The sequence below is a fragment of the Suillus fuscotomentosus genome, assembly GCF_016647785.1.
Source record: "Suillus fuscotomentosus strain FC203 chromosome Unknown F5891scaffold_2, whole genome shotgun sequence".
NCBI lineage: Eukaryota > Fungi > Basidiomycota > Agaricomycetes > Boletales > Suillaceae > Suillus > Suillus fuscotomentosus.
This window is the reverse complement of record NW_024539514.1, coordinates 261,603-282,448: the sequence shown is the minus strand read 5'-3', so window position 1 is coordinate 282,448 and position 20,846 is coordinate 261,603. Positions and strand designations below refer to the sequence as shown.

The following is a 20,846-nucleotide window of genomic DNA, read 5'->3' as shown; positions in this document are numbered from 1 at the left end:
ATCTCTGCACTTTTTTTTGGGATCAATGCATGGCTCCCTTGAGCAAGAAACGCAAGGAACCTTTACAATCTCGCACTATCGTTGATTTCTTCTCAAATAACGCATCTACGAAGAAAAGCAAGCTTCAAAACCCCCTTCCCAAAACGAACAAGAAGAACTCCAAAACTTCCTTATCTCGGGATATCATCATCATAGATTCGGACAGTGACGATTGTACAGCGAAAAGAGACAACGGGAAGACGCGAGCAATCCCAGGTGCTCAGAAACAACACGCTTCTCCGCAAGGGGAAAAGGGGAATCTACGTGGTTCTAATGAATGCGAGTGGAAGCCATCTCTCACACGTGTCGCTTTGTCAAATCATGAAGAATCTCATGAGGATAAACTCCCCACATTTGGAAAGCCCGCTTTATTGCAAGCGCCCGTTCAAAGCAGCATGAACACTGTAGAAAGGAAGGATACTTTACTCCAGTCGTCGGTCATTAAAGCCACTTCCAGCATTTCTACCTTTGGTGTTCCAACTTTGTTACTCCGGTCCTCAGTCGAGCCAACTCACGAGCTACTTTTTGAAGGAAACGCATCTGCAGAAGTCGGTATCCCCAAACCCTACAGGGATCATGGAAATATACCACATTCTATTGATGTGGTAGATGTCGACTTTACAGGTGAAGATGAGCAATGGGGTGTTGGAGACGATGAGCTGGCCATCATCAAAGCCGCTAACGATGACATTGAGATGGAGGATGTCTCAGAACAACTCAATGACTGCGTCCATCCTGCTAGTTGCCCCATCTGCGAGCTCGACATATCACGTTTACCTGGCTTGGTTGGTGACATGACCACGCTGCAGATGTAACCCCTCTGATGCACATTTTAGGAGAGACAACACCATGTCAATAAATGTCTCGACTCCACCGTCAGTTCCTCAAGCGCAAATGCAACCATAACTTCAGGCTTGGATGTCACATGCGAGCCCAGTACGAGTAGACTAGAAGATGTCCACAACACCGACTTATATGCCGTCCTGATGACATCCCATAAGGAAAATGAAGCTTGGAAGGAAGCAGATCTCGCAGAGGACCGTAGTTTTCGATCATCTCGAGCACAGGGCAGCCGGAGAAAGGCGCCATTTTACAAAGTTCTGCAGGGAATGCCCATCGCCGTTGATGCGTTCCGCTATGGAACCATACCAGGCGTCGCTGCCTACTTCTTAACGTGTGTATCCCCAAATTGATACGCCGTCACAGCCTTCACACGATTTTTAGTCATGCTCATTCTGATCATTATACCAACCTCGCTTCAAATTGGAAAAGCGGGCCGATTTATTGCTCAGGTATTGTTCATCCTAGCTTTTCAGTTGAACATGAATATTGAAAGTGTAACTAGGGGACACAGCTAATTTGATTATATATATATTGTCGGTTGATCCCAAGTGGGTTCACCCACTCCCGATGGATGTCCCTACAATTGTTCCCAACTCCGGCGGGGTCACTGTCACACTTATTGAAGCTAACCATTGCCCGGGATCGTGCCTATTTTTATTTGAGGGTCCACAGACTGTGCACGCGGGTGACAGTGCCTTCAAATCGCCATTTGTTGGTTCCGGGAAGACTTTCCGATATTTGCATTGCGGAGACTTCAGAGCTTCGCCTCAGCATGTAATGCACCCTGCAGTGAGAGGAAAGCAAATTGACCATGTGTATCTAGATACGACCTACCTAGACTCGAAGGTTAGTCAAGTTAGTTGACGAGGCAATAACGCTTATTGTGTATCAGTATACCTTTCCACCACAGCCGCTGGTCATCTCAGCCTGCGCAGAGTTGGCAAAAAGAATCGTTTCTGGGGAGTGGATAGGTGCTCCAGACACGAATGGAAAACGCAACTCGACTATGGACGCTTGGGTCATTCCTTCAGATAGGGCAGACGATACCGTTATGAAAACACTCAAAGATAGGATGTTGGTGGTTGTCGGGTAAGTTAGTTATTGTATAAATCCAGCTTAGCCATTGATCCACTCTTGTGCAGTACCTACTCCATTGGTAAAGAACGCATTGTTAAGGGTGAGTATTGTGTGGACCGTATCTGGCTCGCTCAATTGTTTCTAGCTATCGCACAAGCTCTCAAGACCAAAATTTACTGTGATGCGCGCAAGGCTGCCATCCTACGATGTCAAAATGACCCTGAGTTGCATGCGCTATTGACCAAGGACCCAAACGAAGCTGGCGTGCATGTTGTTCCGTTGGGCATGATCGTTTCAGACAAGCTCGAGGCATATGTGCAACGGTTCAAAGGGACATACTCTCGGGTGGTTGGTTTCAGGCCCACAGGATGGACGTGAGCATTTGCCATTCCCCATACACTCATCCATCGATCAATAACGCCTACTACAGTTACACACCACCGTCCGGCAGCGATCCCAGTCCACCTATCTCATCCATCATATCACGCGGGCAGTCACGGCCGCCCTTCACACATACAGACCTGAAACCCATGCAAAAGTCGACATTCGCTGTGCAGATGTACGGCGTGCCCTATTCAGAGCACAGTTCGTTTTTTGAGCTTACGTGCTTTGCAATGTCATGTGATTGGGTAAAGATAATTGCGACTGTGAATGTCGGAAATGAAAGACCCAGAGCGAAGATGGCAAAATGGGTGGAACGCTGGGAAGTTGACAAGAAGCGGAACAAGGAGGCCATGGTAAAACCTAGAGCTGCTGATTACTGGTGATTTTCCATCCCTTTACACTGCAGCTACAGTGCTGGTGGAATGTTTAGTGAACTCAGCTGAGACGTAGGGAGTGCAGATGAATCATATATTCATAACCACCTTGCGAGTATCTGCATTTTTGCGTGATGATCGGTCATACACATGGGGCATAGAGTGAAGGAAATGCTGCAAAAGAAATCAATAGACCTTCCGCGATAATATCTATTGTTCGGCAGAAGCCCGCTGTCTCCTCCTGAGATCTCTCTCCTCCGAGATGGTAAGCTTCGTACCCTTGCCCTTGGGTAGTGATATCCAGGGCTTTGAACCATCACCGATGACGAAGATGTTGGAAATACTAATCAAAAACATTAGATTTTTACGTTGGCTGATGGGAGGCACTTACCGGGTGGCGAACGTCCTGTCCAAAGAATCTTTGACATGCACGATATCGAAACCACCAATATGCTTCTCGCGGTGTGTGATGACACCAGCACGACCCATGTTACGTCCGCCAGTAATCATCACAATGTTGCCGGTATCAAAGTGAACGAATTCGGTGATTTTTCCCGACTCAAGGTCAAACTTGAGAGTGTCGTTGACCTTGATGGCAGGGTCAGGATAACGGATGGTGCGGCCGTCGTGAGTGACGACATGGGGAACACCCTTGGCACCGAGAGCAACCGTGCGGACTTTGAGGAGCTTGTAAGAGGCTTCCTCAGCAGTGATGCGGTGGATGGTGAAACGACCCTTGACATCATAGAGGAGGCGGAAGTGCTCGCCGGACTTCTCGATAGAGATGGTGTCTAACCAGCGGAAAAAATGAGATCAAATGAATGAACCAAGAAAAAAAAAAGCTTCTTTACCCATGAAGCCAGTAGGGTAGGTAGTGTCTGTGCGCACTTTGCCATCGACCTTGATCAATCGCTGCTTGACGATTGAGGTAACTTCACGGCCGTTCAGTGCATATTTCAACCTGTTGCGAAGAAAAATGGTGAGGGGGAGCGATTCACGGAGTTTGTGGGGACCAGGAGAAGGACGGGGAGCCTGGGGTATAATTCTGGTGCTTTAGAACAAGGATATCCAAAAGATTTGGGATGCACGCACGTAAGTACCGCTCAACTTGTCCAACATCCATGAGGAGGGTGCAGCAAGGCGCTTCAAGTGTTTTTTCGGTCCGCGTGCCTACGGATGACAAGGGAGAGTCAGCTCTGCGGTTGAGCATATCAAGCGGCAAGAAGAGCAAGATTGGGGAGTCAATTATCCTGGTACATCCATCTCTAAATTGTCACATCCACCCATTCCAACATCGATGATCGCGTAAAACCGTATTCATGGCTACCACGGGGTCCGTAAGAGGTGCTCAGGACGAGAAAACTGACCATGATGTAAGTCTTGAGGAGCGAACGGCGTCGGCGGCGACAATACTGATTTCGGTGCCTTCGTCTGACTGACTCAACACGTCCACTGAGCTCAGAAGTTTAGGGTGGGTAAATACAAATCACGTGATCGATCGATCTCGCGACTTCACTGGTTGTCGCTACCCCTTAGCGAGATCGTCTCATCATCAGTCCTTTCTTCGTGCCCATCAGCGCCTCCCCTGGGCATGGATTTTGGCACGACGAACCCTCCTTGATGTCAATTGCTCTATTGTGCCGACTGATCAATCTCACCTGCTCGAGGGGCACGTCAGCATACGTCATATCATAAACAGTTCACCACGGCTTGCTTCGTCCTTCCCGAGCGCTGCCCTGCCAGTACTGACACGACATGGTTTCACGCAGCTCTCTCGCTTCGGATCTTGATCTGCACAAAATACGGCCTCACCATTCCGTTTGAGCCTTCGCATAATTTGACGGCTGAACTGCCTACCGCCGCGCCATCGCTACGGCGTCACCTCCCTTCGTTGATATCTTGGCTTGAACATCTCTGCCTCAGCACGCTACTAAGCGGATCATGTGATGAAACACTGGCTATTGCTCGTCCTCTGCGACGCTTAAATGCTGCTCCCACGACCTTCTTTTCTCAACAACGTCCTTTTGCTGCCTCGGACGCATCAATGCTCCTATCACCAGTGTCACTTTTCCAGACTCGCTCGGTTACGTCTGCAGCCGTGACACCTAATAGCCAGGTAGTATTCTCACTCGCGAGGTATGGAACATCAGCAGGGATCCTGCACGGCGAGCTACTGGGCATCATAGCCGCTGTTTTACTGTCTATTCACGCTAGCCAACAAGAACCCTACTCCGTTTTGACAGATCACGGAAATGCAGTCCACATGATACAGGAAGTACTTCCCGGTGCTCTACCGTACGTCTGGAACAATCAGCCAGCGCGTTCTTTGTACCGCTGGTTGTTTTCACTTCTACACTCTCCGACACCCGCGCCCTCACTCGTCTGGACCGCTGCTCATACCAACGGCCTGACGCCAGAATGTCTCGCCAACAATTATGTTGATCGGTTGGCCTCGTTTGCGCAAGAATGGCGTGGTGTTATTCCCTCTGCGCCCCTGGCAACTTTCTCAATGGATGACTACGCTATATTTGCATCCGGTTATGGTTTTGTTGAGAACAACTTGTCTTCTTTCCTCCTTTCTAGGCTCGAAGATTCTTATGTGTTAAGCGACTCCTTTCGTTCAGCGCGTGCCCTGACTCTCGCACTGTATGACAGTCATCGCCTGCCGGACTTCCCATACACTCGAGCATCTAGCTCTTTCTCTGCCGTCGTACAGTTGTATGCCCGATCATCACAACTCGATACCGCAGAGGTGCGGCATCGCGTTTTCGTGATATGCCGCCCTGGTGTCATTTCAGTTGTGATGCCTTTGAGAGCGTGCACCATATTTTTGCCGCTGCCCGGCCTTCTTGGCTATCCGTCGTGCGCATAGCATGCAGCTCTGTGATGAGACCTCCTCGTTACTCGAGGGCAAGGTTGCTGGTCGTGTGCGAGAGGTCTTGGAACGAGCAGCTCAGCGCCCGTTGACGATGCGGCGCTTTGGCCACAATATCGGACGCGTTTTTACATGGGTGTGTTACCCCCGCTTGCGCGTATTGTGGGCAACAAGACTGAGACAGAAGTGGGTGTATTACCCCCACAGTCTCACGACATGGGCAACATTGCATCTGGTAATGCGGGTGCCTTACCCCTCGCAGCTGGATAGTACGACGCTAGATGTTAAGGTGTTGTCACGATCAGCGCAGGCATGACATGTGCATCGTATCTGGGGAGAGTGCAAACGACGTATAAGGTCTCTGAATGCCGTTCCTTCTAGGGTGGCATATAAGTCTTTGAACACTTATGCGTATCTGTTACCAACAAGTTTGCGAGCTTTGCTTCAATTTTAAATGTTTGACTGGATTCGCAGGACGTTTTTGTTTCATTTCGAGGAACTTAGTTACCTGAGCTTATGTCACAGAGCGTAGATGGCCAAATATCAAAAATTCAAAATTCAAAGACTTCCATACGGATTATGTAATATTATTGCCTGCCTATTGTAACTGAGTCCCATAATCAGCATAAATACTAGATGATGAAGCTAAGCGTCACAATTACTGCGTGTGACGATCAAAGGACGGACAATCTTAACTACTTACACTACCTTTTACTCCTGGATGCTCCACCATTGACATTCTTCCAAACACAATCCACAAATTCGACACGATAAGAACTTCAATCGGAGGCTCATCTTGACCAATGAAGCTGAACGGTGACAGTCCATCATTGTTTCCTCACACCGGAACTCTGGCTCGGGTTGGTCACCTTCTCCATTGAATAAGAACAGGAAGTCGGTGTTGTCAAGTTATGGCCTTGCGGTGCAGTCCGTTTTGATTAGGTTGTCATGCATTGGCAATACTGATTGTATGAAACATTAGTTATAGGTGCAAGTACCGCACGAAGGTCTCTAGTCCCTCTTCAAGAAGTGAACTTGATCTCGTGAAATACCGCTTGCCACGTCAGTCTAGCGGCGCGATTACATACTAGGAGAAAATGCCAGGCTAATGGACCCTATAGACCAAAAAACGGACGAATTGTGAAAGAATATACCAAAAAGGTGTAGTGACACGCTTTGCAAATACACTAATAAGAAACCGCATGTAGTCATGAATACCGTTTTTTCGATCTAAAGATGTCCACTCCAATGCAACATGAACTTGAAAGTCTAGCTATCAGTGACGGTGTGTCCTACTATTAGTTTGATAGCGGCGATGTCCCTGGAAAGACCTATACAACCTTAGTCTTCGTGCCTGGCTTGGGTTTCAATGGAGGTGTGATTTGGATAGTGCTGCGTAACGTTCTACCGACTTATTCTTCATGCAGGTGTTTTCAGGAAGCTTTTCCCTCTAGCTGCTGCACACCGTCTCCGCATAGTCAGTCTATACAGACGTGATTATAATCCCACTACCAGCTTCCTTGATGCAGACTTGGCTGGTCTTGTGTCCCGTACAGTGGAGGGACAGGAAAGCTTCCTTCGCACCCAAGCCGTCGATATCGCTACTTTCCTTGTCAATTTTGCCCGCAAGCAACATATTCCCCTGGCGGAGGGTACCGGCGGTGGAATTGCCTTGGTGGGGTGGTCTTTGGGATCATTGCACGCGCATGCTGTTGTGGCCCATCTTGATGCCTTGCCACCTAGTGTTCTGTCTGACCTTGAACAATATCTTCATACTGTAGTTTGTCACGGTGGGCACATTTAATCTTCTAACACTTACGCAATGATGAACGGTGTTACAGATATAAGTGGAGTTTTCATTGGTATACCGAAGCCTCCAGGCTTCAATGTGGAACTTTGGTCCGAGACCGATGTCGAGAAGAGGTTCAAGCTTTTCCATGAATGGGTGGCAGGACACTTCCCACACAAGAATATCACCTCAGGAAGCATTGATGACCTCGAGTTGTACAAATCCCCAGACAAAACTTACTCCATGAACGAGCTGTCTCCTCAAGAGTTCGCAGCGTTCACATCTACCAAGGCTTTTGGTACTTCCGATGCACTCATCGTCTCTATTCAAGCAGACGTATTCAAGGCCACGACACGACGTGCATTCTTCGACACAACCTTGGCGGAGAAGTTCATGCCCAACCTACGTGTCAGGTACATGTGTGGTGGGGCGAGTCCTGGTGTTATTGTCTGGGCATTGCATGAATTTAGGAAGTGTTTGGTTGACCCCAAGCCAATTTATGGGCCTGGTGCCGAAAAGGCACGAGATGTAAAGTTCAAATTCCAGACGGAGGGGAACCACTTCATTTTTTGGGATGAACCAGAGGTTGCCGTCGAACAATACATAGCTACCATCAACCTTTAGAAATAGTGGTTCCAGTTAATGGTCAATTATTCTTGACATGCGGTGTATATCATTCTAAGTTTAAAATTACTCAGCCCAGCCTGCCACGCGCCAAATAAAACCAAACCGAATTGCGGCCGTGCGGGCGTATTCCTTGACCTAAACTCGAGTTCAACCTGTTATCCCGCCAAAGACGTTGGCAGTGTCTACTGCGGCAGTGCTCATTTTTTTCTACTTCTTCTAGATCTAAGACAATCACACTAGGCTGGACTCTTCAACACATTCGATAACCCATGCTTGACCGCCAGCTGCCTCCCAAACTAGCTTATAATAACTACTCATCAGATAATGCTTTCGATAACCAACAACACCTCAACTCTGGCGAAGGCTGGCAGGCCACCTTCCTAGGCGAGAAACCTCTAGCATCTGCCTTGGATGGAGGAATTCCCTATGCAAGACAATCATCCTTGCGCCTGGCGCCAGATGCAAGCCTGGCGAGATTTAGAAAGTTCTTGTCTCGTTATTCCATTTTCTCCGACTTACCATCTGCATCATCGAATTCGCGGCGATCTATTGGCCCTCTCACAACACCTTCCCCATCTCCTGCCGTATTGATGTCTCGATTTATCCTCTTGTGCAGTTTCTGGTACACTACATCTGCACTTTCGTCAAATACTGGCAAAACTATCCTCAATCAATGGAATCACCCTGTCACCCTGACAATTGTACAATTTGCATTCGTCGCAGGGTACTGCCTACTCTTCATGTCGCCAGTCATCCAATTTACAAGATTGCGTCCGCCAACTGGCGCCATTTTGCGAAGCACCCTGCCCATGGGCATGTTCCAAGTTGGTGGTCATATGTTCTCTAGCATCGCAATTTCCAAAATACCCGTCAGCACCGTTCATACTATCAAGGTATGCTGGACCATCGGTTCCTTATTTTTAAGTGATGAACGTGCTTTCAGGCTCTATCTCCACTGTTCACCGTTGCCGCTTACGCCATACTTTTCGGCGTCAAGTACTCTCCAAGGACGTACTTCTCTCTACTGCCCCTGATCATTGGTGTCATGCTGGCATGTACGTTCGAGTCCGCTTCAAATCCGACAGGTCTCATTTGCGCATTTGGTTCTGCCCTTGTGTTCGTCAGTTCCAATATCTTCTTTAAGAAGATTATGCCGTCAGGGTCACAGACATCGTCAAACAAGTTAGACAAACTCAACTTGTTATTTTATTCTTCGGCCATGGCATTCGCATTGATGATCCCGATTTGGTGCTTCACCGATCTTCCCCTTCTCGCTGCTGACTCTGTTCATGTCACGCACCCGGCTCGTGGACATGAGGCTCCTCATTCCATCCCGTATTATTTCTTCATGAACGGCACCGTCCACTTTGCGCAGAACATCATCGCATTTGTAATCCTCTCCAGTACCTCTCCTGTGACGTACTCTATCGCCTCTCTTATCAAGCGCGTCGCTGTCATCTGTATCGCCATAGTGTGGTTCAACCAAAATGTACACCCCATGCAGGGTCTCGGTATTGGGATGACCTTTCTTGGTTTATACCTGTATAACACGGCGAAGAGTGATGTTGAGCGAGGGGAGAACAGGATGCGCAGGGTGGAGGCGACGCGGGACATGATGCTCCCCATTAATCGGATAGATGAGAAGCTATTGAATGGGAGCTCGCCATCATCCCCCGTCCCTGGCACGCTGGGGCTTCCGGTGGCCGCAGCCACAGGAATGGGGGCACACCCTGCTGCTGGCCGACCTCGGGTGCAGATATCCACAAATGCGCATCCACACCCAGATTCGTATGGGAACGGGCATGGGCATCCTAACCAAATTCCTTCACAAGACCCTTTGTCCATCTTTTCAAAGCGAAATCCCATTTCGCCTACAGAACCATACCCGTCACCGCCTCCCTCCCTAGACTCGCCGACTTCCAATACGGTCCCTATTGGATATCAGCTCCCGCGTACACAGCAGCATTTCGGGATGGAGTCGTTCACTGTGGGACACGTTACTGCTTAACAGAACTTAGTATCTCTATCCATATTTATTCTCGAGGACTGTTGCCTTTCGATTAATGTAGATAGTGTTACCGACAGTCTCTACGTGACATTAGACTATATAGCGCTCATTTTGTTCAAATGACGATGTGGATATGTACATACGTGTTTCTAGGCTCTAGCTACTGATCGCCATTTGCGTAAGTCCCGTTTGATCTAAAGTTCATAGTCAGACGTCCCACGTTTGAAGCTTGAGCTCGACACCCTCTTACACTTGAGTAAACATGACTCTGATCGTTGATAGTGAGACAGTTTCGGCAGCAGCAACTACCCCGGAATTCGCAGTCGAGTGTAGTGCTCTGACAGCAACAACAACAACGGAGGCAGCTGCACCTCAACCAGGCGTGACGCCCACTGTGCTGGAGGATACGCCACGCCCAGAACCAACATCTGTTCTGAACGCGCCCAGTGCCGTTGAGGCTACGCTAGAAGATGACAAGGAACCACAGAATCCATTGACGGAGAAGTTTACCGAGGCTGAGTGGAAGGCCTTGAAGGAATTCCGCGTGAGTTAATCAAGACCATTCATGCACTTTAGAGATGGTGTTCAATTGTAACGTCAACCTGTATTTGTAAATCACAGTCTACTTTTCCTGAAACATTCAAGGAGGCATTTCCAGAGCAGGATGGTGCTGGGTCAACGCCATATAACTTGTGGGGTGTCACCATCAGCCCACTGAAACCCAAGGATGCTCGCGTCAGTGTCGTGTTAATGAAGTTCCTTCGTGCCAGGTGCGATTCGTTTTCTTGGACTAAAATCTATCATGAACATCAACTGGATAGGAATCTCAATCCTGCGGAGGCCAAGGACATGTTCATCTCTACTTTGCAATGGCGCAAGTCCTTCAAGGTCAATGACATTATGAAGGAAAAGTTTCCAGAAGACATATTTGGAAAGCTTGGAATAACATATGGAAAGGACAAGGACGGACATCCCATCGCGTATGTCCATCATGTACCTTCTGAGAAGTCCGAGTCTCGTTCTGACTCGATTTCTGAAGGTACAATCTATACGGCGCCAATAAGGATCTGGATGCCGTCTTCGGTGATACACAACGCTTTCTAAGGTATACACACATCATCATCACTTTCGTGGTGTCGTCCCTGACATCTCTCTAGATGGCGTGTTGCTTTTATGGAGGAAAGTATAGCCCTGCTTGACTTTGAGACTGTCGACCAAATGGTCCAGATCCACGGTATGTATCTTGGTAGTCAATGTGATGTGTTCGCTAAGCTTTCATACAATTTCACTAGACTACGAAGGCGTAAGCATGTCGGATAGAACACAGGCCTCCAAGAATGCAGCATCCGAAGCATCCAGTATATTCCAGGGTCACTATCCCGAATTCCTGGTTCGTATTTCTGTCTCTACTGGCTCCCGAATGTAATATATTATGTTCACAGGCGAAAAAGTTCTTTGTCAACGTGCCTAGCTTTCTTACTTGGATTTTTTGGATATTCAAGCCGTTCCTATCAGCTGCAACAGTGGCGAAGATGAGTGTTGTTGGTTCTGGTCCCAAGGTCATCGGAACCGCTCTTCTACCTCTGATCCCTGCCAACCAGTTGCCGAAGAGGTACGGTGGGGACGCTGATGGATTCTAGTGAGTTTATGAACGCGTGTGTATGATTTGAATGTGCTTCTGCAGTCGACAATCCCGATTCCCAGCCACACTATATATCATATCTCATATATCCCCGCTCAGATATCAGCTCTATTGTTTTCTGATGAGACCTACGTATATTCTGCAAGCCTACGTGATTCGTACATTGTTGTACCCGATGCATATGTCCCTCCAATCCAGACTACAAAGATTACGGAGATGAGAGGCAAATGGGCAAAGCAAGGAAAGAAGTGGGGCAGTAGTATAAGTACAACATTGCGGATGCGAGATTTTTTGACCATTGCTGCGGCTTCGAAAAGACAAGAAAAGATATCGAAAAGTTGTCAAAGACCAAAAAAATGCAGGATGCGCCGAGTAATGAAAAGGTTGATTATTGAGGGCGCGGCGTGCAGTGAGGTGCGTCAGCTTATTCACCGCCCCCAATACTACTGCCGCTAGCGGTGGTTGCGGCATATTCGTGCTTGACAGGGTCCCAAGCATCAATCCAACTCGGAGGACGTCCACCTGGCGCCCACTTGGCAAAGCGCGAATGCGCTGGACGCAGGTTAGGATTACTGAGTGAAGAGTGGTCAACATTCGATCGTTGCAAGTAACGCTTTAGAGAAGTCTTACTTTGCACTCAGCGTTGGGCCCAATGCCAGTCGCGCAAAATTGCTGGGGAATAGCGGATTTCCTGGACCGCGATCTCCAACAGGATCATACAAGCGCTCGCTATCGTTGTCCCCGAAGTCAGATCCGGCTGAGTTGTGGATGTAGCTGTGAGAACGAGGGGAGGGTTAGCAAGTATGTCATGAGAAGCACAGAAATACCAACCTGAACGTGGGTCGTCCAAGGCTACTGACCGAGCCATGCGAACTCGTGCGAGAAATGCGCCTAGTAAGGGGAAAGGTAAACTCCGACGACCATTTAAGCTCCGTGCTGTTGCGTCTTGAGTCATTTGAATTCATGACCGGGCTAGTAGGATGTGAAAATGGTTGTGACACAAAAGCAGGGGAAGACGGCACAGATGAAGTGGAAATGCGTAAACCATGAATCTGCAAAGAATCTTCCACAGGTTGAGTGTCCTTTTCGGGCGCTTCTGTGTCTGCGCCGTCCTCGTCTTCTGCCTCCTCACCAATGTCCTGCAGCCCATCTCCCTGTCCAAGAGAAGTAGACTGTGACAAGTTTGATGGGAGGCTAAGCGGAGGTGGATTAGCTGAACCACAAGTGGAGACGTTCCCGTTTGAGGGTGTCGCGAGTATGGGCTCAATCAACAAGTGAGGTGGGGTTGAGAGAGGGTCCTCTCGCGGGGATGAGGGCATAGAATCATGTTGAGTCGATTGGACATCGCTAGGCAGAAAAGGTGTAGTGTGCGTGTCTGACTCTCCTGAGCCTTCGACCGCACCGTCTGTATCCAATATTGCCGGAATAGGAGAGTCAGAGACGCGCGGCGGGTGATCGTCCACTGCAATCACGCTCTCCGTATCATATTCTCCGTCAACCTCAAGCTCGGGAGGCACGCCAAGAGCTCCTTTCAGACGCTCCCAGATGAGCTCTGAATGAGAAAGAACACATCTGCGCGCATTGCACACCCAGAGGGCGTCACTTGCTGTTTGTCTATCAACATTGGTTAGCCAGAAGCGCAAAGTCCCGAAAGACCATGTCGCAGGATCAGCAGAGAATGTAGAATCGTTAACATTTTCTGGGCCTTGTGTCCTGGGAAATGTCTGAGCGAGGAGGGAAAGAAGTTTGGTTGTGGGATGAGTTGATAGTAATTGAGTCACTTCGATGGGACGATCGATGAAAGGAAGGTAAATGTCATCGGGTAACGGGGTGAACGTCGCAGGTACCGTTATTGCACCAGCGGCATGATTCACCGGACTTGTGAGTGCGGGAAGATGAGGAGTGCTAGGGGCAGATGCAGGCGGAGGGACATAACGAGGGCTAGTTGATTGACGAGCAAGGTCTACAAGCTGTTCTGGGGACAAATTTGGTTTGGAGAATGGGGTTGAACCTGACGCAGATTGTCTCCGGGTGAACTGCGGTGAACTAGAGCGTAGACGGGGGGAAGTAGACGGGCTGGAGGCCCGTCGGCTAGGGGAAGTAGCGACGGCTGGTGCAGATGCAGAAGAGGATGGTGAAGCTGAAGAGTTCGGAGCGAAAGATGAAAATGCAAAGCTGAGTCTACCAGCTGATGATCCGTCTGCATTCGTCGAAGAGGATATACTCCCAGGATGACGTAGTGAACGCCGGTGAAGCGCTGGCGCGGACGACTCTGAGAGATTACTCGGAGTGGTCCCAGGACCTTGCGATGCGCCTGCTTGCGAATTGGGATCCAGGACGCGAACGATGGTCAAAGTCGATGACGATGATCGATTAGGATCATGATTGAGGGGAGCATGATATCCAAACGGATCCGACGCACTGACAGATCCTCGTCGAACAGATAGTTTTCGCTGCGGCTGGGACATGGTCGTTTCAAGCTACAGAGCTGAGAGAGCTCACAGATCGTTTACCCTAGTACTTGTGAAGCTCTTTATAAACGGTGGGACACGGGGCAAGAAAGTTTAGTACATCTCGCTCCTTATGGTAATAATAAACCAAATTTAATACGTCAGAGGTGACGCCGGAAAGGTCCGTCTAGACCAAGTGGAGTCTACATAACAATATTCTACACCTGTAGCAAGCTAACCTCCGAGCTCGATTGCAAAGGCCACAGCCAATTTAGAAAATTCCAACATATGTGAGAAGCTAAACTCATCCGAGATATCAATCCGGCTGTAAGATTGGAATCAGTATCCAGTCTCCACGATTTGGTTTGATATACAAACTCGTTAGCGGTATGAATGTTCCTGTGATTTGAATTCTCAAAAGCCCCCTCTAACACCACAATCAGAATAAAGATGCAAGTAATGGAATATTATCTCACCAATGGTAAAGATGCTAGGATATCCCGCTTTACTCCAAGGAGCACTGTGAGAGACGTAAGTAGCTGGCATTCATAACGAAGTATTAAGCATAACTCACTGGTCGGAACAAGCATATCCACATTTGGTTTCAACAAATGGTATGTCCAGATATTCAGTAATTAATCCTTTGTTGAACTCCGTCAAGCTAGTATTGCAGGTTAGAATACAACAAATGATCATGGCAAAATATGCTCACGCTGAATCCACATAGTCTACAATTACACCAACTTCCTCAACTGTACCTCTCTTTACCCATGCTGTCATGTCATACTACCCAAGTCAATTTACTATAATCAAGTTTAGACATCACCCCTACCTGGCTCATTGCGTAAACTTTCAAACCCTGGGCTTCATAGTGCTGAGCGATAGCCTGTGAACCAAGAAGACCACCCTCCTTAAAATTCAGAATCAGCAACACACACACGTCACGCGTTCATATGACTCACTTCAGCGGAATACCAGTGGAACTCAACAGGCCGAATTGGGTGGAAGTCAGATGCCAGGAGTGCACGGTATGATTCCAGGATGGTGACACTCCCTGACCCGTCATCATCAGCACCTTACTTGGAAATCAGCCAGTCAACTCAAAGGATATAAAATAAGCGCAAATTACCAGGGGCAGCAAGAAATGGCCACAAGTTTGTACTGGGAAAATAACATCAATTACGCAAATATGACATCCAAAGACAACAATCACCTGTCTTGGTGAGCACCAAGAATGACAATCTGATCATTTGCTGCATCGGAACCGTTGATTCTGACAATCTAGCTAGCAATTTACCGACGAGAATATAAAATTCAATGATAGGCCTTACAATCGAATGTTGTCCCCAAGGATGATGGAACTCGTCGATGCCGATTAGAGACTTCAACGAAGGCGATGCGAAATCCGCGGTGACCTAATGACCAAACTTCGGCAATCAATCTAGTAATGTGCGGAGAACATACTTCATTGATCTTAGATAGTAGCCATTGTTGACTTTCCTTGCCTGTCTACACAGCAGCTGAATATTTCAGGATGGACTGTGCAGATTAGGATTTACCTCACTACGATAGTCTACGACACTGAGTCAGTGTACTGAAACACTTAGCGAATACAAGACATACATCTTGTTCTAAAACTGGAGAACTTCTCTAAGTTTGCCCTTGGACCCTCGGTAGACAGCGTCTTGATGACTTTGGTGACTTGTTCATGAGCGCTCAGCGGCGGGTATGAAGCTATGAAAAGGTAAGCTCCACGACTTTCACAATCGACAGCTATACCCACCTTTCGTCGCGACGCGGAAGTCAGCAGACAAACCGAGATTGCGATTATCTGTGCTAGACGTGCAAATATAATTGAGAACTGACATTCGAACGAAGAAAAGAATATAAGTACATGTCGAAGAAACGAAGCCCTTTGGCTTTAGCCTCAATCTGGATGACACGCGGTTAGAAAGTGAAACCCGCAGTAGCTGTAAAACGAGTTGTCCTCACCTTCTCAAGTTCTGTCATCCATACCGGTTCCTGACCTTCTGATAGCTGAACCAGCCGGAGTTCATCCAGGTTTAGATTGAAACCAGGTTGAGGGTTAGAGGGCACGTCAAACACCTGGCCTTGCATAACGACCTGGCGGTTACTTCCTGCATCATAGAAGACTTGGTTGATAGGTTTAGAAAGTGTAATTCCGCTGAAAGAGAGCAGCAGGAGCAGTGAAGTCCTCATCTTATTGGTGAAGCACAAAGGAACTAGTCTGAGAGGTGATAATCCCACTTAGTAATAGGCTAAATAGGTAACAGAGCATAACAAAGCATAACTTAACCAATCAAAACTCCCTCACAATATCATTTAAGTTCGAAGGTTTCAACTGCCACAGCAAAATTACATGGTTACAACTATTAATGTTGCCGAGAATATCAAGTTCTCATACTCTTGGACAGGCTGATCAAGATAAATTCGCCGAGCATGTGTGCCATATATTTCGGTAAGCTCCACTCGTATGTACTACGTATCACTTCGCTGGTTATATTCTCCGCTAGTCACCGTATGGGCCATGTTGACATTGTCCACTTATTGGAGATATGCCGACTTATATTACACAATGTCCGTTATGCCCAACGCCCCAGGAGTGCCATGATCCCACATCCAAAAAGCATGCATGAGATAGCATAAGCAACGTGTCTGTTAGACCCGTTAATCATCTCTTTGTTGAAGATAAACTCGTGAGCAAGAAGCTGCATAAAATGATGAGTTCTCGCGCTCTGGTCACGACACTAAAAATTATAACATACCTCAACGAGGCCAGTGTACAACAGGATACCCGCGCTCAGTGAGTCGAGCACTCCACTCACGATGGAGGCGGTGGTACTGTTTGGGTTGTACGTGGTTTGAACGCCAAGCCCGACTGCAATGCCTAATGGTGTGGTGATTCCGTACAGCAGCGCGCCACAGATGGCTACATAATTGTACTTCGAGGGAAGCTGTAAGTGAGCAAGACGAGTACCGACTCCAAGGCCTTCGAAGGTTTCTGCGTATTATGTCAGTCCAACAGTGATTCATAGGATACTGAGATTGCTCACGGTGAAATATGATGACAACAAACAGGATTTTAAAGTCCGGGTCGACCGCCAGCGTCAGACCAATGAGCATACTTCACAAATAGTAAGCATGAATTAATCATTGGACGTGGGTCAAGGGAGACCACACCTATGCAATAATACGCCAAATTCTAGGATGAACACACCGATGATCTGCCCCGTGGCAGCAAGATCTGGGTGCTCATGATCATGTGCAGATTCTAGATCTTCCTTGATCTTCTCAGAGTTTGAGTCGCCACCCGTCATTACACCTTCAGGTCCATGTGCAGCGTGCGCGCCGAGACCGTGACCGTGTGTATCTGTCTTGAAATAAGGGGAGCCTCGGCACGCGATTAATCCAAAACGCACCGTGCCTCATACCGAGGGCCGCCAGTTTGGCTGTACCCCACCTGAAAGCCACCAGTTCAACGATAAATATAGAAAATATACTGAGCAAGGCTAATGCGAGCGCGTAGGGCTGTGATATGACATGCATGTGAGTAATGATACTACTTCCAGAGACTCCTGACTTACATACTCCTGCCAAGCCGGTGACAGGCATGGAGATGAAAGCTCACTCATGGCGGGGCTGAGGAGATGAATAAAGGCTGTAGCTATCTGCGGAAATATGAATAACCAGATATTCTAATCGAGAGCTGATGGAACGCACGATAACACCGGAACCAAAGTATTTGGCAAAGCTACAAGATTCAAATCAGAACGCTGCACGTATTCACGTTGAATAATTCATGGCTCACTCAAAGACGGCTTTGGGGACGTGAAGCCAGCTTGTCCGGTTAGCAAGCACTGGAAAAAGTGCACCGCTAGTCGATCCGATAAGGATGATGAAGATCGATGCGATCCGCAACTGTGCATATGTAGTCGCGCCTCCACCAGAACCGCAGTTTGAATCCGACATGGTTTGAAGTGGGGCTGCCTTTCAACGATCTTGGCGAGTCAGAGAGGAAAATGAATGCTCTGGGAGGAATTTGGTGGTGCTTGTGAACGTTAAATATCCCCTGTGATTTTCATGACTGGGAGGGTCCTCACTAGCACTGCTCAGGCCTCAGGCCTCAGGGCTGCGGACCCACATGCCCTCACAGTCACGTCGTCGATCGACGGGTCCATTCGCCACCCTGTATCTACTAGATAGTCCCACGAATTCGCGTCGTCCTTAGACTTCGCGCATTGGCTTAGCACACGCAATTCTGCACGGAATGCCTATGTATATGACGTAAAAGTTCCTCCCAACACAATACACATGTCTATGTGTTTTTTGGTAAAAAACGAAGTGAAATTTTTGCTACGACCGAGTCATGGGTATTCGAAGCTGGTTTTGTACATATTTGACTTTCTCAAAGGTTAGATATCAGATCACCACGGAAAAATCTGGAATGCGATATGATGGTTATACATGCATATGATTATAGAATGTTAAAATAAATTTCTCCGGGGCCACATGCTTGTCAGAAATTAGAATCATCTGCTATGAATGATTAATGTTAATGAGATACGACCCAGACGTGCACTGTGACATCTAAACTCCGCAGTGCCGAAATGCGCGTATTGGTGCGGAGTGTGAAAAGGCATGGCGGCAGACGTGACATGGTGTGACATATTGGCACTTTTCTGCGCGGTACGCCGGTAAGTCACTGCTGGACTCAACATGCTGATGATTTTTTACTAGTGGGTCTTGTACTTTCGATGTCAGACTATCCATCCGCCGAAAAATTATATTTTTATGTGGATGCGTTGTAGAGTTATAGATGTTTTCCCAAAAATGCACGAACTCTACTTCATGTGACATAAAGTTTGGCGTATGAAATACGTACGATGGAAGGGAACGTATGAAGTAGGTCGTGCTACCAAAAAAAACGGCTTTCTGTCGGCTGCATTGAGCGCACAAGGTCTATGCATAAATAAGACCGCATCTCATAATTTCACGGCGTCTACGGACCCCCACCCATTTTATTAGTGTCATGTATTTTTAAGAGTCGTCGATTAATACCAGATCGAGCCTCCACGTTACTAAAGATACTCCGAGTCCTCAACCGATGGCCCAAAGCTTCAGCCGCTGGTTGTAATATCAGGTTTCGGCGCAGGCTTTGGTTGCGAAGCGTCAAGGTTCTTCCCTTGGAGACTAGGATTGCCAATTACTGATCGTGCCTCTGCTTTCAGGGCCTGCGCGTAATCTTGCAGTTCGTTTGCAAGCGCGTGAAGGACAGGCTGAGGCGTCGAGAGGACTTGAGCGGCATAAAATTTAAGCTTCATCTGAATGTGACTAGGCACGCCAACTGAACGTGGAGCAAAAAGACCAGAGAGGTCTGACAGTGCGGCTAATAATGTAACAGACCAATGATCGCTTAATAAGCTGTTATCGGAAGATGTGGCGACCACTAATCTGGGTCTCGCTATGATGGACGAATCAAGTAACAGTGCCGACAAGGACTCGGCGCTCATGGTTCCCTTGAATAGGACTGAGTACCACCTCGGTGATTGATAATGAGAAAAACACGCACAGGGTCAAAGCGTGACCACACGTCAGTGACAGCACTGCTCAACGTCGAGTACAGCACTTGTGACCGACGGGCTACCAGGAACGGGACAGCTTGCGAGATGATTCTTCGCGCCTCTGCTTCATCTGACGCATCATTTTCCGTAGAGGATAATGGTGAAACAGATAGATGACGGGTGGCAAACGCATAAGCAACACTATTACGATCAGGCGATCACCCAGTGACGACAGATTTTGAAGACTTACAGGACAGCACAAACATTGTATATCAGAGAGGGACTACTAGCCTGGCTTGTTACGAGCTTGAGCGGGAACTCCATCAGTGCAGGTTTTGATCCATATCGCATGCTCCCGCTCGAATTCGGAGAGCCTTCCAAGGAAGCTTCCCACCATGGCTCCTGCCTCACAGACTGCAATTCTTCACTAGACAGTAATTTTTGAGCCAATTGACTGGTTGGGTCCCTGAGCGCGTTGAAGAACTTGTCTATTTCTTCCTTGGTCATAAGTCTGAGTAATTCGTCGGATGATGCTGAAGCTAAACAGACCACGTTTGGTTACGGACTAGCTAACGAATCAGGATCACGCACAAATATCCACATCGGCAAATCTAGAGACAAGATCGCTAGAGTCACTGTCGGATCCATCCTGGTCACGCAGCAAGCTGCTGTCTTCCTCCTGAGTTTGCTCTTCGAGGCGCTTCAGCAACTCGAGCATCTTTTGCCTCTCTTCATGTGTTTTCGAAGACTTCGTTTCGATGCTTGTTTGGATTTCTTTTCGATAAAATGTCTCCGAACATTGGTAGTGAGCCTGCACAACTTGAACGCCTTGTTATTGAAAGTGGGTCATGTACCTACCTCTGAACGAAAACACGTCAGGTTGCAGTAAGACACGTTGCACCCCGGACATGTATACCTGGAAAACTGTCTACGACAACTTCATAGAGAAATCAATAGGATTTGGATTCAAGATGACATAGTTCAAATGCACGTACATGCCACACAAAACTTTGCTCATCCCCTCGGCGGAATTTGAGCCGTCTTCGCGGACTCGAATTTGTCCCACTTCGTTCATGATGGTCGCGGTGGATCCTGCTGTAGATGTAGAACAGTCAGGGAGAAATGACGAGCATCTTCATTCCCAAGTGGCTGCAGC

General features: G+C 48.0%; 10 protein-coding genes across 10 annotated transcripts; 5 read left to right on the top strand and 5 right to left on the bottom strand.

Annotated features, from left to right (window-relative positions):
• Window positions 1-29: 29 nt before the first annotated feature.
• On the top strand, window positions 30-854 carry F5891DRAFT_974274 (uncharacterized protein; the record flags this gene model as incomplete). Its single annotated transcript, XM_041376447.1, has 1 exon — window positions 30-854. One exon carries the CDS (start codon window positions 30-32, stop codon window positions 852-854), a length of 825 nt encoding a protein of 274 aa, XP_041233156.1.
• A 171-nt stretch (window positions 855-1,025) lies between these two features.
• F5891DRAFT_1124495 (DRMBL-domain-containing protein) lies at window positions 1,026-2,726 on the top strand (the record flags this gene model as incomplete). The annotated part of the gene is made up of 7 exons (XM_041363897.1): window positions 1,026-1,213; window positions 1,264-1,331; window positions 1,385-1,728; window positions 1,775-1,971; window positions 2,025-2,059; window positions 2,105-2,333; window positions 2,411-2,726. The coding sequence occupies 7 exons, from the start codon at window positions 1,026-1,028 to the stop codon at window positions 2,724-2,726; spliced, it is 1,377 nt and encodes a 458-aa protein (XP_041233155.1).
• Window positions 2,727-2,927: 201 nt separating this feature from the next.
• Window positions 2,928-4,151, bottom strand: F5891DRAFT_1273388 (ribosomal family S4e-domain-containing protein; the record flags this gene model as incomplete). Its single annotated transcript, XM_041370138.1, has 5 exons — window positions 4,085-4,151; window positions 3,810-3,887; window positions 3,569-3,749; window positions 3,109-3,508; window positions 2,928-3,060 (listed from the first exon to the last, which is right to left on the bottom strand). The coding sequence occupies exons 1-5, from the start codon at window positions 4,085-4,087 to the stop codon at window positions 2,928-2,930; spliced, it is 795 nt and encodes a 264-aa protein (XP_041233154.1). The 5' UTR covers window positions 4,088-4,151.
• A 2,196-nt stretch (window positions 4,152-6,347) lies between these two features.
• On the top strand, window positions 6,348-8,054 carry F5891DRAFT_996159 (uncharacterized protein). Its single transcript, XM_041378348.1, has 6 exons — window positions 6,348-6,519; window positions 6,575-6,654; window positions 6,714-6,877; window positions 6,938-6,967; window positions 7,020-7,382; window positions 7,434-8,054. Exons 3-6 carry the CDS (start codon window positions 6,829-6,831, stop codon window positions 8,003-8,005), a joined length of 1,014 nt encoding a protein of 337 aa, XP_041233153.1. The 5' UTR covers window positions 6,348-6,519; window positions 6,575-6,654; window positions 6,714-6,828; the 3' UTR covers window positions 8,006-8,054.
• Window positions 8,055-8,487: 433 nt separating this feature from the next.
• Window positions 8,488-9,944, top strand: F5891DRAFT_892799 (triose-phosphate transporter family-domain-containing protein; the record flags this gene model as incomplete). The annotated part of the gene is made up of 2 exons (XM_041373320.1): window positions 8,488-8,901; window positions 8,952-9,944. Coding segments are annotated over 2 exons (1,407 nt in total), but the record flags the coding sequence as incomplete, so codon positions are not given.
• Window positions 9,945-10,278: 334 nt separating this feature from the next.
• Window positions 10,279-11,656, top strand: F5891DRAFT_1180591 (CRAL TRIO domain-containing protein; the record flags this gene model as incomplete). The annotated part of the gene is made up of 7 exons (XM_041365954.1): window positions 10,279-10,560; window positions 10,638-10,786; window positions 10,838-10,996; window positions 11,056-11,121; window positions 11,174-11,250; window positions 11,309-11,406; window positions 11,459-11,656. 7 exons carry the CDS (start codon window positions 10,279-10,281, stop codon window positions 11,654-11,656), a joined length of 1,029 nt encoding a protein of 342 aa, XP_041233151.1.
• A 161-nt stretch (window positions 11,657-11,817) lies between these two features.
• On the bottom strand, window positions 11,818-14,511 carry F5891DRAFT_206060 (uncharacterized protein). The gene is made up of 3 exons (XM_041370892.1): window positions 12,490-14,511; window positions 12,289-12,432; window positions 11,818-12,230 (listed from the first exon to the last, which is right to left on the bottom strand). Exons 1-3 carry the CDS (start codon window positions 14,124-14,126, stop codon window positions 12,083-12,085), a joined length of 1,929 nt encoding a protein of 642 aa, XP_041233150.1. The 5' UTR covers window positions 14,127-14,511; the 3' UTR covers window positions 11,818-12,082.
• F5891DRAFT_996145 (uncharacterized protein) lies at window positions 14,204-16,370 on the bottom strand. The gene is made up of 16 exons (XM_041378347.1): window positions 16,101-16,370; window positions 16,003-16,040; window positions 15,892-15,944; window positions 15,732-15,842; window positions 15,668-15,681; window positions 15,573-15,617; window positions 15,440-15,523; window positions 15,322-15,389; window positions 15,238-15,269; window positions 15,071-15,183; window positions 14,941-15,018; window positions 14,821-14,894; window positions 14,683-14,769; window positions 14,585-14,628; window positions 14,487-14,535; window positions 14,204-14,433 (listed from the first exon to the last, which is right to left on the bottom strand). Exons 1-16 carry the CDS (start codon window positions 16,326-16,328, stop codon window positions 14,343-14,345), a joined length of 1,209 nt encoding a protein of 402 aa, XP_041233149.1. The 5' UTR covers window positions 16,329-16,370; the 3' UTR covers window positions 14,204-14,342.
• A 97-nt stretch (window positions 16,371-16,467) lies between these two features.
• Window positions 16,468-18,350, bottom strand: F5891DRAFT_996140 (ZIP-like iron-zinc transporter). The gene is made up of 8 exons (XM_041378346.1): window positions 17,938-18,350; window positions 17,850-17,880; window positions 17,714-17,797; window positions 17,549-17,657; window positions 17,310-17,499; window positions 17,183-17,253; window positions 16,895-17,130; window positions 16,468-16,837 (listed from the first exon to the last, which is right to left on the bottom strand). The coding sequence occupies exons 1-8, from the start codon at window positions 18,096-18,098 to the stop codon at window positions 16,712-16,714; spliced, it is 1,008 nt and encodes a 335-aa protein (XP_041233148.1). The 5' UTR covers window positions 18,099-18,350; the 3' UTR covers window positions 16,468-16,711.
• Window positions 18,351-18,892: 542 nt separating this feature from the next.
• Window positions 18,893-20,836, bottom strand: F5891DRAFT_996136 (uncharacterized protein). The gene is made up of 6 exons (XM_041378345.1): window positions 20,686-20,836; window positions 20,549-20,627; window positions 20,282-20,501; window positions 19,941-20,229; window positions 19,699-19,891; window positions 18,893-19,645 (listed from the first exon to the last, which is right to left on the bottom strand). The coding sequence occupies exons 1-6, from the start codon at window positions 20,763-20,765 to the stop codon at window positions 19,247-19,249; spliced, it is 1,260 nt and encodes a 419-aa protein (XP_041233147.1). The 5' UTR covers window positions 20,766-20,836; the 3' UTR covers window positions 18,893-19,246.
• Window positions 20,837-20,846: the final 10 nt, after the last annotated feature.

What these genes read in the sequence shown, in the direction of transcription:
- F5891DRAFT_996159 (XM_041378348.1), top strand. Translation starts at nt 6,829, where the DNA reads ATGTCCACTCCAATGCAACATGAACTTGAAAGTCTAGCTATCAGTGAC. An exon ending in TGGCTTGGGTTTCAATGGAG is followed by an intron (nt 6,968 to 7,019) that starts GTGTGATTTGGA and finishes TTCTTCATGCAG; the next exon opens with GTGTTTTCAGGAAGCTTTTC. An exon ending in TCATACTGTAGTTTGTCACG is followed by an intron (nt 7,383 to 7,433) that starts GTGGGCACATTT and finishes ACGGTGTTACAG; the next exon opens with ATATAAGTGGAGTTTTCATT.
- F5891DRAFT_206060 (XM_041370892.1), bottom strand. Translation starts at nt 14,126, where the DNA reads ATGTCCCAGCCGCAGCGAAAACTATCTGTTCGACGAGGATCTGTCAGT. An exon ending in CTTGGACGACCCACGTTCAG is followed by an intron (nt 12,433 to 12,489) that starts GTTGGTATTTCT and finishes TCGTTCTCACAG; the next exon opens with CTACATCCACAACTCAGCCG. An exon ending in GGCCCAACGCTGAGTGCAAA is followed by an intron (nt 12,231 to 12,288) that starts GTAAGACTTCTC and finishes CTCTTCACTCAG; the next exon opens with TAATCCTAACCTGCGTCCAG.
- F5891DRAFT_996145 (XM_041378347.1), bottom strand. Translation starts at nt 16,328, where the DNA reads ATGAGGACTTCACTGCTCCTGCTGCTCTCTTTCAGCGGAATTACACTT. An exon ending in GGGCTTCGTTTCTTCGACAT is followed by an intron (nt 15,945 to 16,002) that starts GTACTTATATTC and finishes TTGCACGTCTAG; the next exon opens with CACAGATAATCGCAATCTCG. An exon ending in TACTATCTAAGATCAATGAA is followed by an intron (nt 15,524 to 15,572) that starts GTATGTTCTCCG and finishes TTTGGTCATTAG; the next exon opens with GTCACCGCGGATTTCGCATC.
- F5891DRAFT_996140 (XM_041378346.1), bottom strand. Translation starts at nt 18,098, where the DNA reads ATGTCGGATTCAAACTGCGGTTCTGGTGGAGGCGCGACTACATATGCA. An exon ending in TTTGGCGTATTATTGCATAG is followed by an intron (nt 17,254 to 17,309) that starts GTGTGGTCTCCC and finishes CTATTTGTGAAG; the next exon opens with TATGCTCATTGGTCTGACGC. An exon ending in TGTTGTCATCATATTTCACC is followed by an intron (nt 17,131 to 17,182) that starts GTGAGCAATCTC and finishes CATAATACGCAG; the next exon opens with AAACCTTCGAAGGCCTTGGA.
- F5891DRAFT_996136 (XM_041378345.1), bottom strand. Translation starts at nt 20,765, where the DNA reads ATGAACGAAGTGGGACAAATTCGAGTCCGCGAAGACGGCTCAAATTCC. An exon ending in AGCAAAGTTTTGTGTGGCAT is followed by an intron (nt 20,628 to 20,685) that starts GTACGTGCATTT and finishes TTCTCTATGAAG; the next exon opens with TTGTCGTAGACAGTTTTCCA. An exon ending in TGTGGTCACGCTTTGACCCT is followed by an intron (nt 19,646 to 19,698) that starts GTGCGTGTTTTT and finishes GTCCTATTCAAG; the next exon opens with GGAACCATGAGCGCCGAGTC.